General features: G+C 46.7%; 1 protein-coding gene across 17 annotated transcripts in view; it reads right to left on the reverse strand.

The window, feature by feature from the left end:
• The window catches only part of LOC105480748 (microtubule associated monooxygenase, calponin and LIM domain containing 3), a 232,628-nt gene that overhangs the window by 93,775 nt on the left and 124,625 nt on the right, over positions 1-14,228 (reverse strand). For 14 of the 17 annotated variants that reach the window (XM_011739905.3, XM_071079991.1, XM_011739913.3 and 11 more), the window contains exons 9-17: positions 13,853-13,968; positions 12,908-13,034; positions 11,391-11,487; positions 9,040-9,187; positions 6,257-6,453; positions 4,534-4,646; positions 4,381-4,443; positions 3,371-3,544; positions 1,745-1,828 (exon numbers count right to left, since the gene is read on the reverse strand). In XM_011739905.3, the coding sequence (XP_011738207.2) occupies positions 1,745-1,828; positions 3,371-3,544; positions 4,381-4,443; positions 4,534-4,646; positions 6,257-6,453; positions 9,040-9,187; positions 11,391-11,487; positions 12,908-13,034; positions 13,853-13,968 (1,119 nt within the window). The remainder of the gene's footprint in view (positions 1-1,744; positions 1,829-3,370; positions 3,545-4,380; positions 4,444-4,533; positions 4,647-6,256; positions 6,454-9,039; positions 9,188-11,390; positions 11,488-12,907; positions 13,035-13,852; positions 13,969-14,228) is intronic. The other 3 variants (XM_011739919.2, XM_011739917.3, XM_011739918.3) reach the window with 1 other exon arrangement.

Here is a 14,228-nt window from a genome sequence, read left to right on the forward strand (position 1 = left end):
CTGCAACTCCAACTCTTTCAGGAGATAAATTTAGAAGGCCTAAATTCATGATTTAGAGCTGAGAAAGTTCTATGTGAATACTATACATTTCACACGGACATAAGAACTGTGAGTTTTGGTTCACAGTGCTACTTCCCTGCCACCTGATAAATTCGCAGATCCCTACTGGATATCCCCTAAGCTACCAAAGAACCTAATGGGGTTCTCACTGCTAACGATTTCTCACCAATCAAGTCTCATTTATACATCTGCCCAGCTACTGTCTCCAACTGTAATCTGGTGCCCATCCCACAGAACCTGCGTTTGACTTTGATGGTTCTATTCCACTGCCCATACAGCCTGCCAGTCTCCTACTCCACCACGACCATACTGACTCAAGTGACAAGTTGCGCTGGCAGTGACTACCAACATTCTCCAGGGAGGATGCTTCCAGCGGCCCCTCAGCACCATTCCAGCCACAGCCACCCGTTCCCCCACTTGCCTGCGTTACTCCTCATCTCCCTCTCCCTGTGCTCCTCCCACCTCAGGCACCTGTTATGAATACTGTAAGAGGTTTTGGAATCCAATTTAGAGTTCACTTTCCCCTTCAACAGATCCTCAACTAAACATCATCTTTCAAATCGATTCTTCCACCGAGACATCAAGGCCAAGGTTAAGAAAATAAAATGCAAGTAAATTTCCAATTAGATTTTTCAGAAGACCTCCCTCATGCACAGAGAAAGGGTGAATTTGTCTCCTGTTGTGAGTTTGGACACTGCTCCCAAAATTCCATCTCAGCCTTTTGGGCCCTGTCTTTAATGTGCTATGTTACAAAAGAACAGTTAGAAAGGAACGTTTTTGCCGGAATGTAAGTAACTTAAATAAAACCCAACTCACCACCCCTCAGCATCTCCTGACCATAAAGTCACTTTACAGCACAGGAGGCTGGGGAGACCGACTACGGAAGGCACTGACGGCATCCAGGACCAGCTCACGGCCCTCTCGGCATCTCAGCAGACCTAAATGATATCAGACTACAAGGCAGCCAACCCTGGCTCCGCTCGAGAGCAGGGACTTGCTCATCTGTGACATGGAGGAGCCACAGTCAGGGCTCCCAATTCCTCTGCTGGGTTTTTTCTTAGAAAGTGCATGCCATCACCTGCCCTATTCTGTACCACTTAGGATACGCAGTTTTCCGGGAGATCCTGCCAAGGTTTTAGTGAAAATTTCCAAAAACATTCATTTAAATGTAGAGAGAACACCAATAAAACATCCAGGAATACTTTCATCCAGGACTTAAAACAAACACAAACGCACAGTTCCAGACTATTTTCCTGGATAACATTTTCCCATTTAAAAGGCTCCACGTCCCAACTCTCAGGCTTGACATACTCAGAATTCTCTCTCCCAGGGTCACGAGGAGACATGCTGGAAAAAAGTCAGCTTGAGACAAATGGACAACAGCAAACCCAAGAGCTCGGGTACCCCTAGGTGAGCCGCCTACCACACCGCTTCAGCGAGTTTCAAACCAAATCAACAGTCTCCCTGTTAACTCTTTCTCAAATCCCCAGGAGTTACAGAAATCGTGCAATCAGTCAGCCCTGCCTGTTCAATGTTTTCCCAAAGCTACTACTCGAATGAGCGGAGACTTCCGGCCCTCATGAGCTAGGATTCCAGAGCACAGGCCTGAACCCTGGCTGGCTCAGGAGCGGGGTGGGAAGGCCTGGAGAGACAGCACCCATCCTGGCCCTGGCAGTTCCTTTACCTGTTTCCACTGCGGGGTGGGGGCAGGGCGAACCTGCCCGGGCAGGCAGCTGGACGGCTGGCTGGCCCCACGCTCTTGTGTCAGCTGGGGACACACAGGCCAAGTGTGGGTGGGGACAGGACATGGAGACAAAACAAAATAAAAGTACATTAAGGTGGGAGAAGAACAGAAAGAACTCACAGGGGACAGCCCCACACCTGTGAACTGTGGGGAAGAGGGAGGATTCATTCTTAGAAAGTTACACTTCTAAAGCAAAGCAAACAGCCTCCCCCAAACCAAAAGCAAATGCAAAAGAACAGAAAAAGGAAAACAGAAGCTGTAATACGCATCATCTCTTTTCCAAGCTAAATGTTCTCTGAGTCGAAACCACTAATTCTGATTTGGAAAACTAATATTCCCATCCAAAATGAGGAAAGTAACCTTCTCTTAGAGGCAACCTTCCTCTAACGGGCAGCATTCCAGCCTTCCCAAGCAAGGCAGGGGAACCTGGGACTGCCAGAGCCTCCAGACAACCTCAACTGTTTATCAGTGAATATCATCACCTTTTCTGTGAGCCACAGCACGAAAAGACTGGCGTGCAAAGACTAGATGTGGCAGGTAGTTAATTACGGTCAGACTCCAAGCAAAGCTGCTCCCACCCATCTGGTCCATAGGAAGAATGGCTGATGGGCATGGAGAAGATGAAGAGAGTGAAGGGAAATTCAGAGAAGGGGCCGCTGCCCTCCGGCTGCTCTCTCCAGTTATCATGGAGATTTATGAGACACTTGCAGTGTCAATCTCCAAAATCCCAGGCCCACCTCTTGTAAGAAGTCAGAGTGACTTTTAGACAAGCAAGGGGAGAGACACACCCTAACAAAGACACCCCAACCCACAAGCTGCTGCCATGCACTCTCATGCATGGTGTGTGGGAGTGCCACTTAGCACTCAATGCTCATAGTCCTAGGAAAATATCCCGAGAAACTGCTGCAACACACAAAAGAAGGTTTATCATAAGAACGTTTATCTCTGTATCTTATCATGAAAGATGAGAAATAACCTGAACATCCAACACTAGAGCAACAGCTAAGAGAAGCCTGATGCCCACACATTCTAGAAGGTGCTTGTAGAGTCAGGGACAACATGGGAATGCCTAAGGTGAAATGAAAAAAGGAGAATCGACAAGTATATGTTAAGAATGACCTTATCTACAAAAACAAGAATACACTGAAAAAAAAAGACCAGAAAGAAGGGCAGGAAAAAATTAATAGAATCACAGGTGGCTTCATTACCTTTACTGTACTTCTCAGCATGTTCCTCAGTAAGTGTGTACTTCTCTAAATTTAAATATATCTGCAAACGTGCACAGATGTACAGGTATATGAATACAGATTCTTTTAGATCCCTCTGCTGATTCTTGTCAGGGGACAACCCAGGCCAGAATGCTGAGGACAGAGCGACCCTCAGAGCCTGAAGCAAGCAGATAAAGGGCTCTTCTCTGCTGCAGTCAGGCGAGGGAAAGCCAGACGCCCGTCTTGAGCCCATGAACCCCAGGGTCTGTGACACAGCCCATCTCAATGGACAGAAAAGATCCCCTCTTCTTGTGTGGCCTGACCACATCAGTGTGGGCGAGGCACGGGTTGGGTTTACCTGTCTCCGTGTGCCGACCGACTGTGCGGGTGCGTTCTCTTCAAATTTGGCCAGCAGCTGGGTTGCCATGTACTTCACTTTGTTCTGGTTCCCAACGGCAACGTCCATCCTCCTGTCTGTCAGAGTGCTCACCAGGGTCGGTCTTTCTCCTCTATGGCCCCGGGGAGCTTCCTCCTGATCAATACCAACCCCAAAGAACCCGGCGCTGTGACAGGAGGCTCCCCCCATGTCCCTCCCTCACAGAAGTGCGCTCAGGACCTGGCACGGGGGCTGGTGGTCTGGCTCAGCTCTCAAAGCTCCTGTGTCCACAAGGGGACAGCAAGTCTCAAGCTAGGGCCATATAAAGAGTACTGGGACCTGGCCGGGCGCGGTGGCTCAGGCCTGTAATCCCAGCACTTTGGGAAGACGAGGTGGGCGGATCACTTGAGGTCAGGAGTTTGAGACCAGCCTGGTTAGCATGGTGAAACCCCATCTCTACTAAAAATACAAAAATTAGCAGGACATGGTGGTACACACCTATAATCCCAGCTACTTGGGAGGCTGAGGCATGAGAATCGCTTGAACACTGGAGGTGGAGGCTGCAGTGAGCCGAGATTGCACCACTGCACTCCAGCCTAGGTAATAGAGCCAAACTGTCTCAAAATAAATAAATAAATAAATAATTTACAAAAATTAGCTGGGTGTGGTGGCACATACTTGTAATCCCAGCTACTTGGGAGGCTGAGGCAGGAGCCCAAACCCAGGAAGCGGAGGTTGCAGTGAGCCCAGATCACACCACTATACTCCAGCCTGGGCAACAAGCAAGACCCTGTCTCAAAAAAAAAAAAAAAAAAAAAAAGAAAAAAAAGAAAAAAAGAAAAAAAGAAAAAAATAAAAGAAAAAGCCCAGCAGAAATTCTCATAAAGGATGAATAGGAAAAGACCTGGCAATACCATTGTGGAAATGAAGGATTTTAACCAAAAAGGGCTATTCCACATGACCATTCTAGCAATTCCCCAAGTGAATCTCACCTCCTCTGATTGACTGGTCTTTCTCCTCTTCCCAGCACCATCCAAGTCCTTTTCCTTTTTATCCTGTACCAAGGGAGAAGGGAAACTGCATTATTCTAGCCACACATACCTTGCCATTAGCTTTGCAGCCGGTTGAGAGACTCCTCCACATACCTTGGGAGAACGCTTCCGAGAGATGGTCTGGCCAAGTTTGCTTAGGAAGGAGATAGGGGATCTGGTGCTGGCTATCAGGACTGCTTTCTCCTCCGCATTTAGGTCCAAGGTGTCTGGGAACAGAAACCAGTGATGTTCAAGCACAGCCCTTGAGGGCACCGCAAAATCCCGCCCAAAACTACTCTCCCTTATGGATGGTTCGCAGAGCCTCAGAAAGTTCTAAAGGTTCACCAGCTATGACAACACGTGGCCTCAGCAGGAAACTCCACGGAGGAAATGCATACTTGGGTATGGACACTGAGCCTTCTTTTTTTCATCCACATCAACAAAAATGACTCTTCTTCCCAATCTACTTCAGTTACCAAAACCTGCACTTTTGCTTTTCAGAAGTTGGAAGCTGGCTGTGATTGTTAGTTACAGCAGAGTGCTGAAGGCTCGTTTTTGTGATAAAAATTTCGGAACAGACAGAGAGGGAGGGAGAGAGAAAAGCAGAGAGGCGATGAACTCAGGGTTCCTGGTTTTAGTGTATGCAGATGCCGCGCTCTGAGCTGCACACAGATGGGTGGCACTGCATGGGTACACCAGTGTCAGAGCTGTGGCTTTCTGTTGTAAGAATGGCGTGGCTAACCAGGAAAAGCCACCGAGCCCTACAAGAATACATGGGCTGGAAAGTACTGGAAGGTGGTAACACAAGTTTTTTGGATTTCAATGTTTCATTAATAACAACAGTAATTTTTAAAATAGTCATTAATTCATAGTAAATCACTAACATTTATTAAGTACTTCCACTGGCCGAACATCCTTCTTGGCACAGCACAATGTAATTATACATATTATCCCCATTTTACACCCATTATCCCATTTTACAAGACAGGGTGACAGAAAGCGAGACACAGGAAAATTTAGTAACTTGCCTAAGGCCAGGAGTGGAAGCCTGGGATACTGTAAATCCAGGTCAGACCCCACAGCCAACACTCTAGCCTCATGCTACACTTACTCTAAAGTGACAATTAATGACAACAGGAATATTTTTTGTAGCACTATGAGAGCCTGAGGCAGCAAGCTGAGGGCCAAGCAAAGACTTTTGGTAAGTGCTAAGAGGTAGGAGTAGAAAGAAGCCGGAGAAGGCACAGTGACAGGAGAAAGAAGGGGGACAAGTGTGGTTCAGGATCACAGATATGGAGGAGACGAGAGGATTCCAAGAAAAGGGACATGGTTCTCCGGTGCCCCACAATGCAGAAAAGCAAGTGCGTGAGAGATGGGAACTGAGAAAAGAGTTAGGAGGTGGGAATCCTCCTCACTGGGGAACAGCTGCGGTAGCGCAGTGTGAGGAGAAGCCGGCTTATAACCCGTTACGAAGTTTGGGCCGTGCAGAAGCAGAGGCCACAAGCACAAACCACTTCTTCAAAAAGGCTGGCTCTGAGAGCGCGAGCACTAGAAGGTGGTGGAGTCATGGAAAAAGACTTGGTACAGGAACGATTTCTGCATTTTTATAAATGCAGCGAGAAAGATTTGGGAAAGAATGAGGGGTTGAGAACATACTACTAGAGAAGGGAAAAATAATGAAGCAAAGCTCCAGAGATTTCCCTGACAGCTAACTGGTAAGAACACAGAGTAACTTTGTGTTTGGTGGCACTGCTGCGGGACAGTCGAGAGGAAGGAAGGAACAGCCGGGCCACAGCACAGCAGCGGGGGTGGTGCAGCAGCTCCTCCCGGGCCTTACCGCTAGAGGGGAGGGAGTCCTTAAACATCTCGTAGAACTGAGTCAGGTACATCACCATGGAAAGCTTATCGGGCTCCCCCACGGAGGCCATTTCTTTGCCTGTCATGATGGGAGAAATGCCCAACTCCTTCTCAGCAATGTCAAAGGCCAGTTGGTTATTCTTCTCCACATTTTGCTCATCCAAAGAATCAAAATCTCTGAGAAACAGGACAAGGAAAATGTATCAAGATAGGTTGACTGTCCTTAAACAGAAACACGGTATCCTGGAGTCATCGTCCTTTCTCTGTTTTCAGCTAAAATCCAGGGTGCTGTGCATCGTGGACACCTGAGAACAAACCTGTTTTATCTCACCTCTTGTTCTTTTTCTTTTTACTAAGGAAAAGCAAAGTAACCTCAGGAAGTGATGAAAGGTTTACCCACCAAAGAAAAAAAAAAGGGAAAAAGTCGAAAAACTACTCTCATTTTTCTGGTAACACAAATTTACCACTAAAATGTGAGCTTGAGAATAGGAACTGGCTGGGCACAGTGGTTCATACCTGTGATCCCAACACTTTGGAAGGGTGAGGCAGCAGAATTGCTTGAGCCCCGGAGCTCAATTTAAATTAAAAATTTAATTCAAATTAAAAATTAGCTAGGCATGGCGGCATGTACCTATGGTCCTAGCTATGTGGGAGGCTGAGGCAGGAGAATCACTTGAGCCTGCAAGTTCAAGCTTGCAATGAGCTATGACTGTGCCACTGCCCTCTATCCCGAGAAATAGGGTGGGGGACCCTGTCTCTAAAAATAAAAATAAAAAATAATGGGAACTATCTTATCTTTAACATATCTTGATCCTTGCATATGGCCCATCCATATTAAACTAATGTGAAAACACGATACATCTATTTGAATCAGATTACCCCTACAGGCCCGGGACTGTCACCCACCATGGCCCTTAGACCCGACGAGCTGTTAAGGTACTAAATCAGCTCTGATGAATCTTAGCCTTCTCCTGGAGGGGAAATTCCAAAATCTTCCTCAAAAAATGTTGCCATTGCTAAGTTTCCTATTTAGATTAATGGCCATTTCCTACTGGGTTTAAGCCTCTTGCTTTTCAGAAGACTGATGGCATTCTTCCTTACATGACTTCAGGCTAACCCAGCAGCCCTTATTCTGTGTTAACCTAGGACCCCACAGCATTTTCCACTTTCTCAAACTCCCCCTCACTGTAGGTTCAGCCCCTGAAACTGACCCCACTGCTGCTGAACAGTGCTGTGCTGCCTCTGTGCTGCTTTGCCTTCCCAGAAGACGGTCCCCTAACCTTCGCCCGGTGCCCCTCCATCCCCACCTGTTAGGCTCCCTCAACCACTTCTGCCTGTTCCATTCGGAACAGAGCTGATTCACCTGCCCATCCTCTGCCACTGACTACAATCTTTCCCAAGCTGCTCTTCCTTGCCCCACCCCCTTTCTTTGGCGGGAGTGAATAAGCCCTATTCTTACTTACTTGTTATCAACTTCTGGGTGAGCTAAGTGACAGGAGCAGCAGAGGTCACTTACCTCCATCCAAGCACACCAGAAATCCCCATTGGTAATCCACACTGCACAAGGCTATTTTTACCAGCTCTTGCCTCGTCAGTTTATAACCATCATATAAATAGCAACTATATCTTGCAGGATTCTTTAAGCAATCATTAAACAAAACAAACAGAAATTGGCCTCTTAAGTGGACCTCATGATGGAAAGGACAGGAAACCAAAATAACGCAACATGCTCTGCTTCTGAATCCTTCTGTCTGGCTTCCGTGGTAACAAATGCCAATGGGGGAACCTGAGTGTGCTGGCCCCCACAGCTGACCTGGGGTCACCCCAGAGTGCTGATTCTGTAGACAGGTGAGTGGAGAATGGCCAAAGGAGATGTCACTGGGATAGGTGGGTAGGACAACAGAATATGTCTGTAAAAAATGCAGTCTTTAACACAGAGAAAATACCAATGAACCATCATGAACTGGTTAAGTGTTCATGATATTTTGCTTTGTTAGTAGTGACACATTTGCCTTGAGCTGGCCAAATGTTCTAGCCAGGTTTCCCCTGTGACCCACAGAACTTGAGAGAGAGCTAGGTCGGGCGCGGTGGCTCATGCCTGTAATCCCAGCACTTTGGGAGGCCGAGGTGGGTGGATCATGAGGTCAGGAGATCGAGACCATCCTGGCTAATGTGGTGAAACCCCGTCTCTACTAAAAATACAAAAAATTAGCCGGGCGTGGTGGCGGGCGCCTGTAGTCCCAGCTACTCCAGAGGCTGAAGCAGGAGAATGGCGTAAACCCGGGAGGTGGAGGTTGAAGTGAGCCGAGATGGCGCCACTGCACTCCAGCTGGGGGGACAGAGCGAGACTCCTCGTCTCAAAAAAAAAAAAAAAAAAAAAGATTTTGAGAGATAGCTGGCCGAAACGAAGAGTTCAATCGGGGTCAGTAAACAGAGTTTTCCTCTGTGTGAAGCTAACAGGCCGAGGTGGGTATCAAAACCAGTTTTTGACTTATCAGTGTTGTGATTTTTAAAACTCAGCTATAGGAGCGCAAAAGACTTATTGGAAAAAAATAAAAATAAAAATAAAAATCATTCCTGGGTTGAGCTATATAATACATGACATACAGAGTTTCAAATATAGTGAAATCAAAATCACTGCCTTCTAGAGAAAGTATACTATGAACCTCATTCTAGGAAAAAGGACAAAATGTTACTTGATAACAGAGTGGTCTGAGATCCTTGGGGAATATTAAAAAAACATAAAGTTTGATCACAACTTACATCAAGTCCGGGCGGTATCTATGGATAATTGCACAAAGGGCCAAGCCACTTTTCCAAGACATGGTGAGATCTGTCACGTTTACCCCTGCATAGCCATCTGTCTGCCTCTGGCACCAACCCAGCAGTTTGCTTGAACGAGCTACAGACTCTAAAACAACAAAACACATTATTCTCGGAGGTGTGGTCACCTGGTAACACTGACAGAGAATCCTCTTTGCAGGACACACGTCCACTTTGAAAAATTACTGAGGGTAGGGACAAAACAGTCAACACTAGTTTCCAATCAAAGAAAACAGTGAGGAACAAGGTTATGCAAATGGTATCATGACAGTGAATTCTAAGAAAAGAAACTACTAGTTTATCCAGACTCTAAGGTCAATGCCACCCCCCAGCATCCTGAGGGACCACAGCCTGACAGCCGCAGCCCGCTGTCCCTGCGGCACTGAGGTGGAGGATGCGCCACCTACTGTGTGGCCAGCCTGGCTTGCAGCAGCTCTGAGTTCTCAGGTAGTCGCCGGCACCTGGCTGAGGAAGCCTTCCCCCTCCAAAGTAGCATTGGGAAAAGGAGAGGAGAAAAGGCTCCATCCTACAGGGTGGCACATTCAACCCAAAGCACCAGGCCCTGCCCCTGCATTTCCAAGGCACTGTATAACTTGCCAAGAGAAGAAGCCCTGCAGGGCTCTGCTGACAACACTGGGGCCCCAGATCAGACAGTCCCCGAACGGAGCCTGGCACCTCATACTACGAATTCTCAACCCTGAAAAACTGAATAGGCAAACACATGTGCTGGGATGCTTTTTACAGTTCATTGAAACGTCTTCTAAAACCTGAACAGCCTCTTTAAAACTCCTATTATTAACCACATCAGAAGAGCTCTGATACGGGCCATTCAGGAGAATCTACGAACTATTTATATCCAAGAAAGTCTGTTCCCTCACCGAGGGCAACTGAAGTTTGCACTAAGTCATTTAGTAATCTGTGAACACAAGACAAAAGCCAAGTATCATGAAAATCCTGTTTCATTTAGGTTTTTCACCGCGAAAATGTATTCTGCAATAACACATAAAACCACTTTCTGGTGCCATCTCTTGGCTCAGAAATGAGCTTTTACTCAGATCTGTCTCCTATGTGTATATCCAACCATCCAATATGTAATAGGCAACTTCAGTATTCCAGGCTCTAAAATAAAAACAGTGAATAAAGATACACTCTCTGCTTTCAAAGAGAAGACGCTCCAGGGGAGAAAAATGCAAATGTTTCCGACTGCCTGCTGGTCCTCACATCCACCCTGGCATCCCAATGGCACATCAAATTCACAATGTCCAAATGACTCAACCCTCTCAGCCCTCCCTCTGCCTTGCCTACACTGATGTAGCACCATCTACAAACACCCACCTCTCGCCCCACAAGGTGATCAGCTGGCCCTGCCCATCGATTTCACCTCCTTACCATTCTCTCTCACATAACGAACAATGGGAATGACCATCCACCGGAGGCCTGGCGCTCATGATCACAATGTGAGGTAGACACTGCTGCCCCCACGTCCCAGACAGGGAAACCGAAGTTCAGAGCTATTCAATCACCTCTTCGAGGCCGCATAATTCACCAATGGCAAAGCTTGGCCCAGGACTCAGCTGCATCTGGCCCAAAGTCTGAGGTCTCCTCCACTACCTCCTCTCTTCTTCATCCTCAGCATCAGGGCCAGATCTGGGCCTTCACCACCTTCAGCCTGACCATGGCTATGTTTTTCGACCTGGTCTCCCTGCCTCTGGCACTTCCCTCCTCCATCCCCTCTCACATGTGGCTGACCAGGTGTGCGCTCATGTCATTCTCTTCCAAAAAAGTCTTCAGGGCCTTCAATACGTACAAAATCTGGAGTGGTCCTCACCTGTCACTGAATCCTGGCAATGTTGCAGGACCCAGCCAAAGACTTCTTCCACAAAGTCTTCCCCCAAAACCTTAGCTCTGACACTCTATCCTCTCTCCCCTCTGCCCAGCATCTGTATCTGGTTTCTCTCTATGCTCTCATAACACCTCAGGCCAAGGTAATTCTGTGTGATGGAGACCTGTCTTGTGCATTGCAGGATGTTTAGCAACATCCCTGGCTCCTGACCACTCCCTGGCTCCTGCCCACTCGACGCCAGGAGTACCCCCTCCCAATCATGACAATCAAAAATGTCCCCACACAACTACCAGTATCCCCTGGAGGGCAAAATCACCCCTGGTTGACAGCCACTGTCTCAGACAGTGCTTCAGCCACGGCCTCGGACCGCACCTTATGGCTCAGTGAATGAGTACAGACTTCTCTGAAGGGGCTGCCTGCATCTTAAAAAGCCACCGCCAGAACTCACCATTGCGAGTCAATTTGGGGGTGGTTCGGGAATTCACCAGGCTCTCCATTTCCAGGTGAATATCTTTTGTTTCGCCAGTATCATATAAATGGCGCACCTGGCAGAAATTTACAAAGTCAAACAGAAGGAAAATCAAATATCAAGCAGCAAATTCCTACCTAAGAGAAGAATGGCTGAAAGGAAAGTCTGGGATAGCAGGCTGGGCAAAGTCCAGACAGAAGCTAGGATGATGACCTTTAAATCCCTTATGAAATAAGGTGGGGTTGAAGAAAAACAAATACATTTTAACTATGGCACTTTGTGCTACAAATCAGCTACACAGGGCGGGTGCAGTGGCTCACGCCTATAATCCCTACACTTGGGGAGGCCGAGGACAGCAGATTGCTTAAGGCCAGGAGTTTGAGACCAGTCTGGGAAACACAGGGAGGCCTCGTCCCTACAAAAAACTTAAAAATTAGCTGTAGTCCCAGCTACTTGGGAGGCTGAGGTAGGAGGATCACTTGAGACCAGGAAGTCAAAGCTTCAGTGAGCCAAGATAGTGCCACCACACCCAGAGAGCCTGGGCAACAAAGCAAGACCCTGTCTTTAAAAAAAAAAGAGAAAAAAATGAGTTACTCGGCCATGGAGGTCCCTCAAAGAGTCTTGGTTGGACTAATGACGGATGCTGCCACTTAACAGAAGGCTCCCTCTAAGAGTCTCAGTTGGACTAATGACGCTGCCTCTAACAGGAGGCCTAAAGGTGGAAACTTCAAGTAGAAGGTGAAAAGAAAATTACACCAGGGGCTGGGCGCGGTGGGCAGATCACGAGGTCAGGAGTTCAAGACCAGCCTGACCAACACAGTGAAACCCCGTCTCTACTAAAAATACAAAAATTAGCCGGGTGTGGTGGTGGGTGTCTGTAATCCCAGTTACTCGGGAGGCTGAGGCAGGAGAATTGCTTGAACCCAGGAGGCGGAGGCTGCAGTGAGCCAAGATCGCGCCACCTCACTCCAACCTGGGTGACAGAGCGAGAGTCTCAAAAAAAAAAAAAAAAAAAAAAAGAATTACACTAGACTAGAACAAATTCTTTCACGTGAACAAACTCTTTTGTCCTCACAATAATTCTTTGAGTAGTCAGGGATTATTATTCCCATTTTTCAGGTAAAGAAATTGAGGCTCAGAGAATGTAAGTCACAGGTGATTGGCAGCAACAACACAGTTGGAAGTTACCTCTCCTCACTATGGGGCAAGTGCTCTTCCCTACAATAAGAATTTGAATTAGGAAACGTGGCATGAAGGCCTGGATTCTTATCACGTTTGATTTTCTCTTAAGTCATTTAACAACTCTATGCCTTAGCTCTCAATCTGTTAATGCAAAATAGTATCTACTTCTACCAATTCAGAGAGACATCTATCTGGATTACTAAAAAAGCATCCTTATATGTGTGGTATTAATAGGTGCACACATCTCAATAGATCAGCATTCTCATCAGTCCTGTAGATGGGCCCAGAAGTAAATGCTGACAAGAAGGTCTCACCTGGCTTGGCCGGAGGAAGTTGACGTTGATATTGGGATACCGAGTGACTGGGTCGATACTGTACTGGCTGAAGTTCTTACTCACATTCTCAGGGGTGGTCTGAGGCAGCAACCTATAAATACTTTCCCTGCAATAACACAGCAATATACTCTGAGTCGGGACCAGCACCACGAACATCTCCCTCTCGTTTCATGGTAGTTCTGACAGCCCAGCAAGTCACCTGACATGCCCGATCCTCATCCTTGACCAGTGTTCTTGGGCCCTACGTCAGCCCCTGCTCCCCACACCCACTTGCAGTGATCCCATGGGTAAAAGCCGAGGAGAGAGAGCAGGCACAACACCATCAGTACCCACAGACGCTGCCTCCAACTCAAAAGGCCACACATTTACTCTTTTATTTTTTCAAGCATGCCAATATCTACTTCAGTTTTAAAGATAATCAACATAAAAAAAGAATTATCACTATATTTAGTCAGAATACCTTAAATAAGAGACAAAATAAAGTAGTATCAACTTCCAATTTCATCCGGGAAATCTTATCCCTCAATTATTCTGGTCAAGGCATTAGTTCCTTATCAGAAGGCAAATCACAGGATTTTTATTGCATTTGTAAAAATCTGCTTCAACATAACCCATTTAGGGGTTTGAGAAACATTTATAAGCAGTTTGGCATTTTTCCTCTGAATTCAAAGCTACTTTTAATTTCTTCTCTGTCAGTAAGAAATTTATCTTGGAAAGGAGTAAGAGAAGACTTAGTCCAGGAGACTCATCTTTAGGTTTCTATGACTTTATGAAATCCTATCTCGCCTTTCCTCTTTTCCACATGAAAACATCTTTAATTAAGAAAGCAGAAAGAGAAGGAAGAACTTGCACTCTGCCTGAAGAATAAACCACTCCTTCTTTCCAGTTTTCTCATGAAAGGAAACCCAGATTACTTCCCATTACCTCTCTGCCAGCACTTCCAAAGGGCTTGTTCCTAGAGACCAACTTCGGACCATCCAGGCAGAGTCCATAGCAGCTAGAAAGCCCCGGGCTATTCCTGTTCCCATTGGCCAGAAAGGCTGCAAATAAGACACAAAACAAAGAATTAAAAAATAAAACACCTTTCAAAACAGGAAAAATAAACTAGGGAACAAAGAGTTTGCTGTTGACAGTAGCGTTTGGCAACTGTTTCAATAACAAACTGCTCTGCTTCCCCGATTGGTAGGGAGCAAGTCAAAAAAGGTGCAGAATTTCCATTCATACTTAATAAGCCTGGGCTCCCAGTGGCCTGTAGCGCTCCCCTACTTCCTGGTATGACTCCTGCAGGGGGTTTACCTGT

The sequence above is a fragment of the Macaca nemestrina genome, chromosome 15 (genome assembly GCF_043159975.1).
Source record: "Macaca nemestrina isolate mMacNem1 chromosome 15, mMacNem.hap1, whole genome shotgun sequence".
Lineage (NCBI taxonomy): Eukaryota > Metazoa > Chordata > Mammalia > Primates > Cercopithecidae > Macaca > Macaca nemestrina.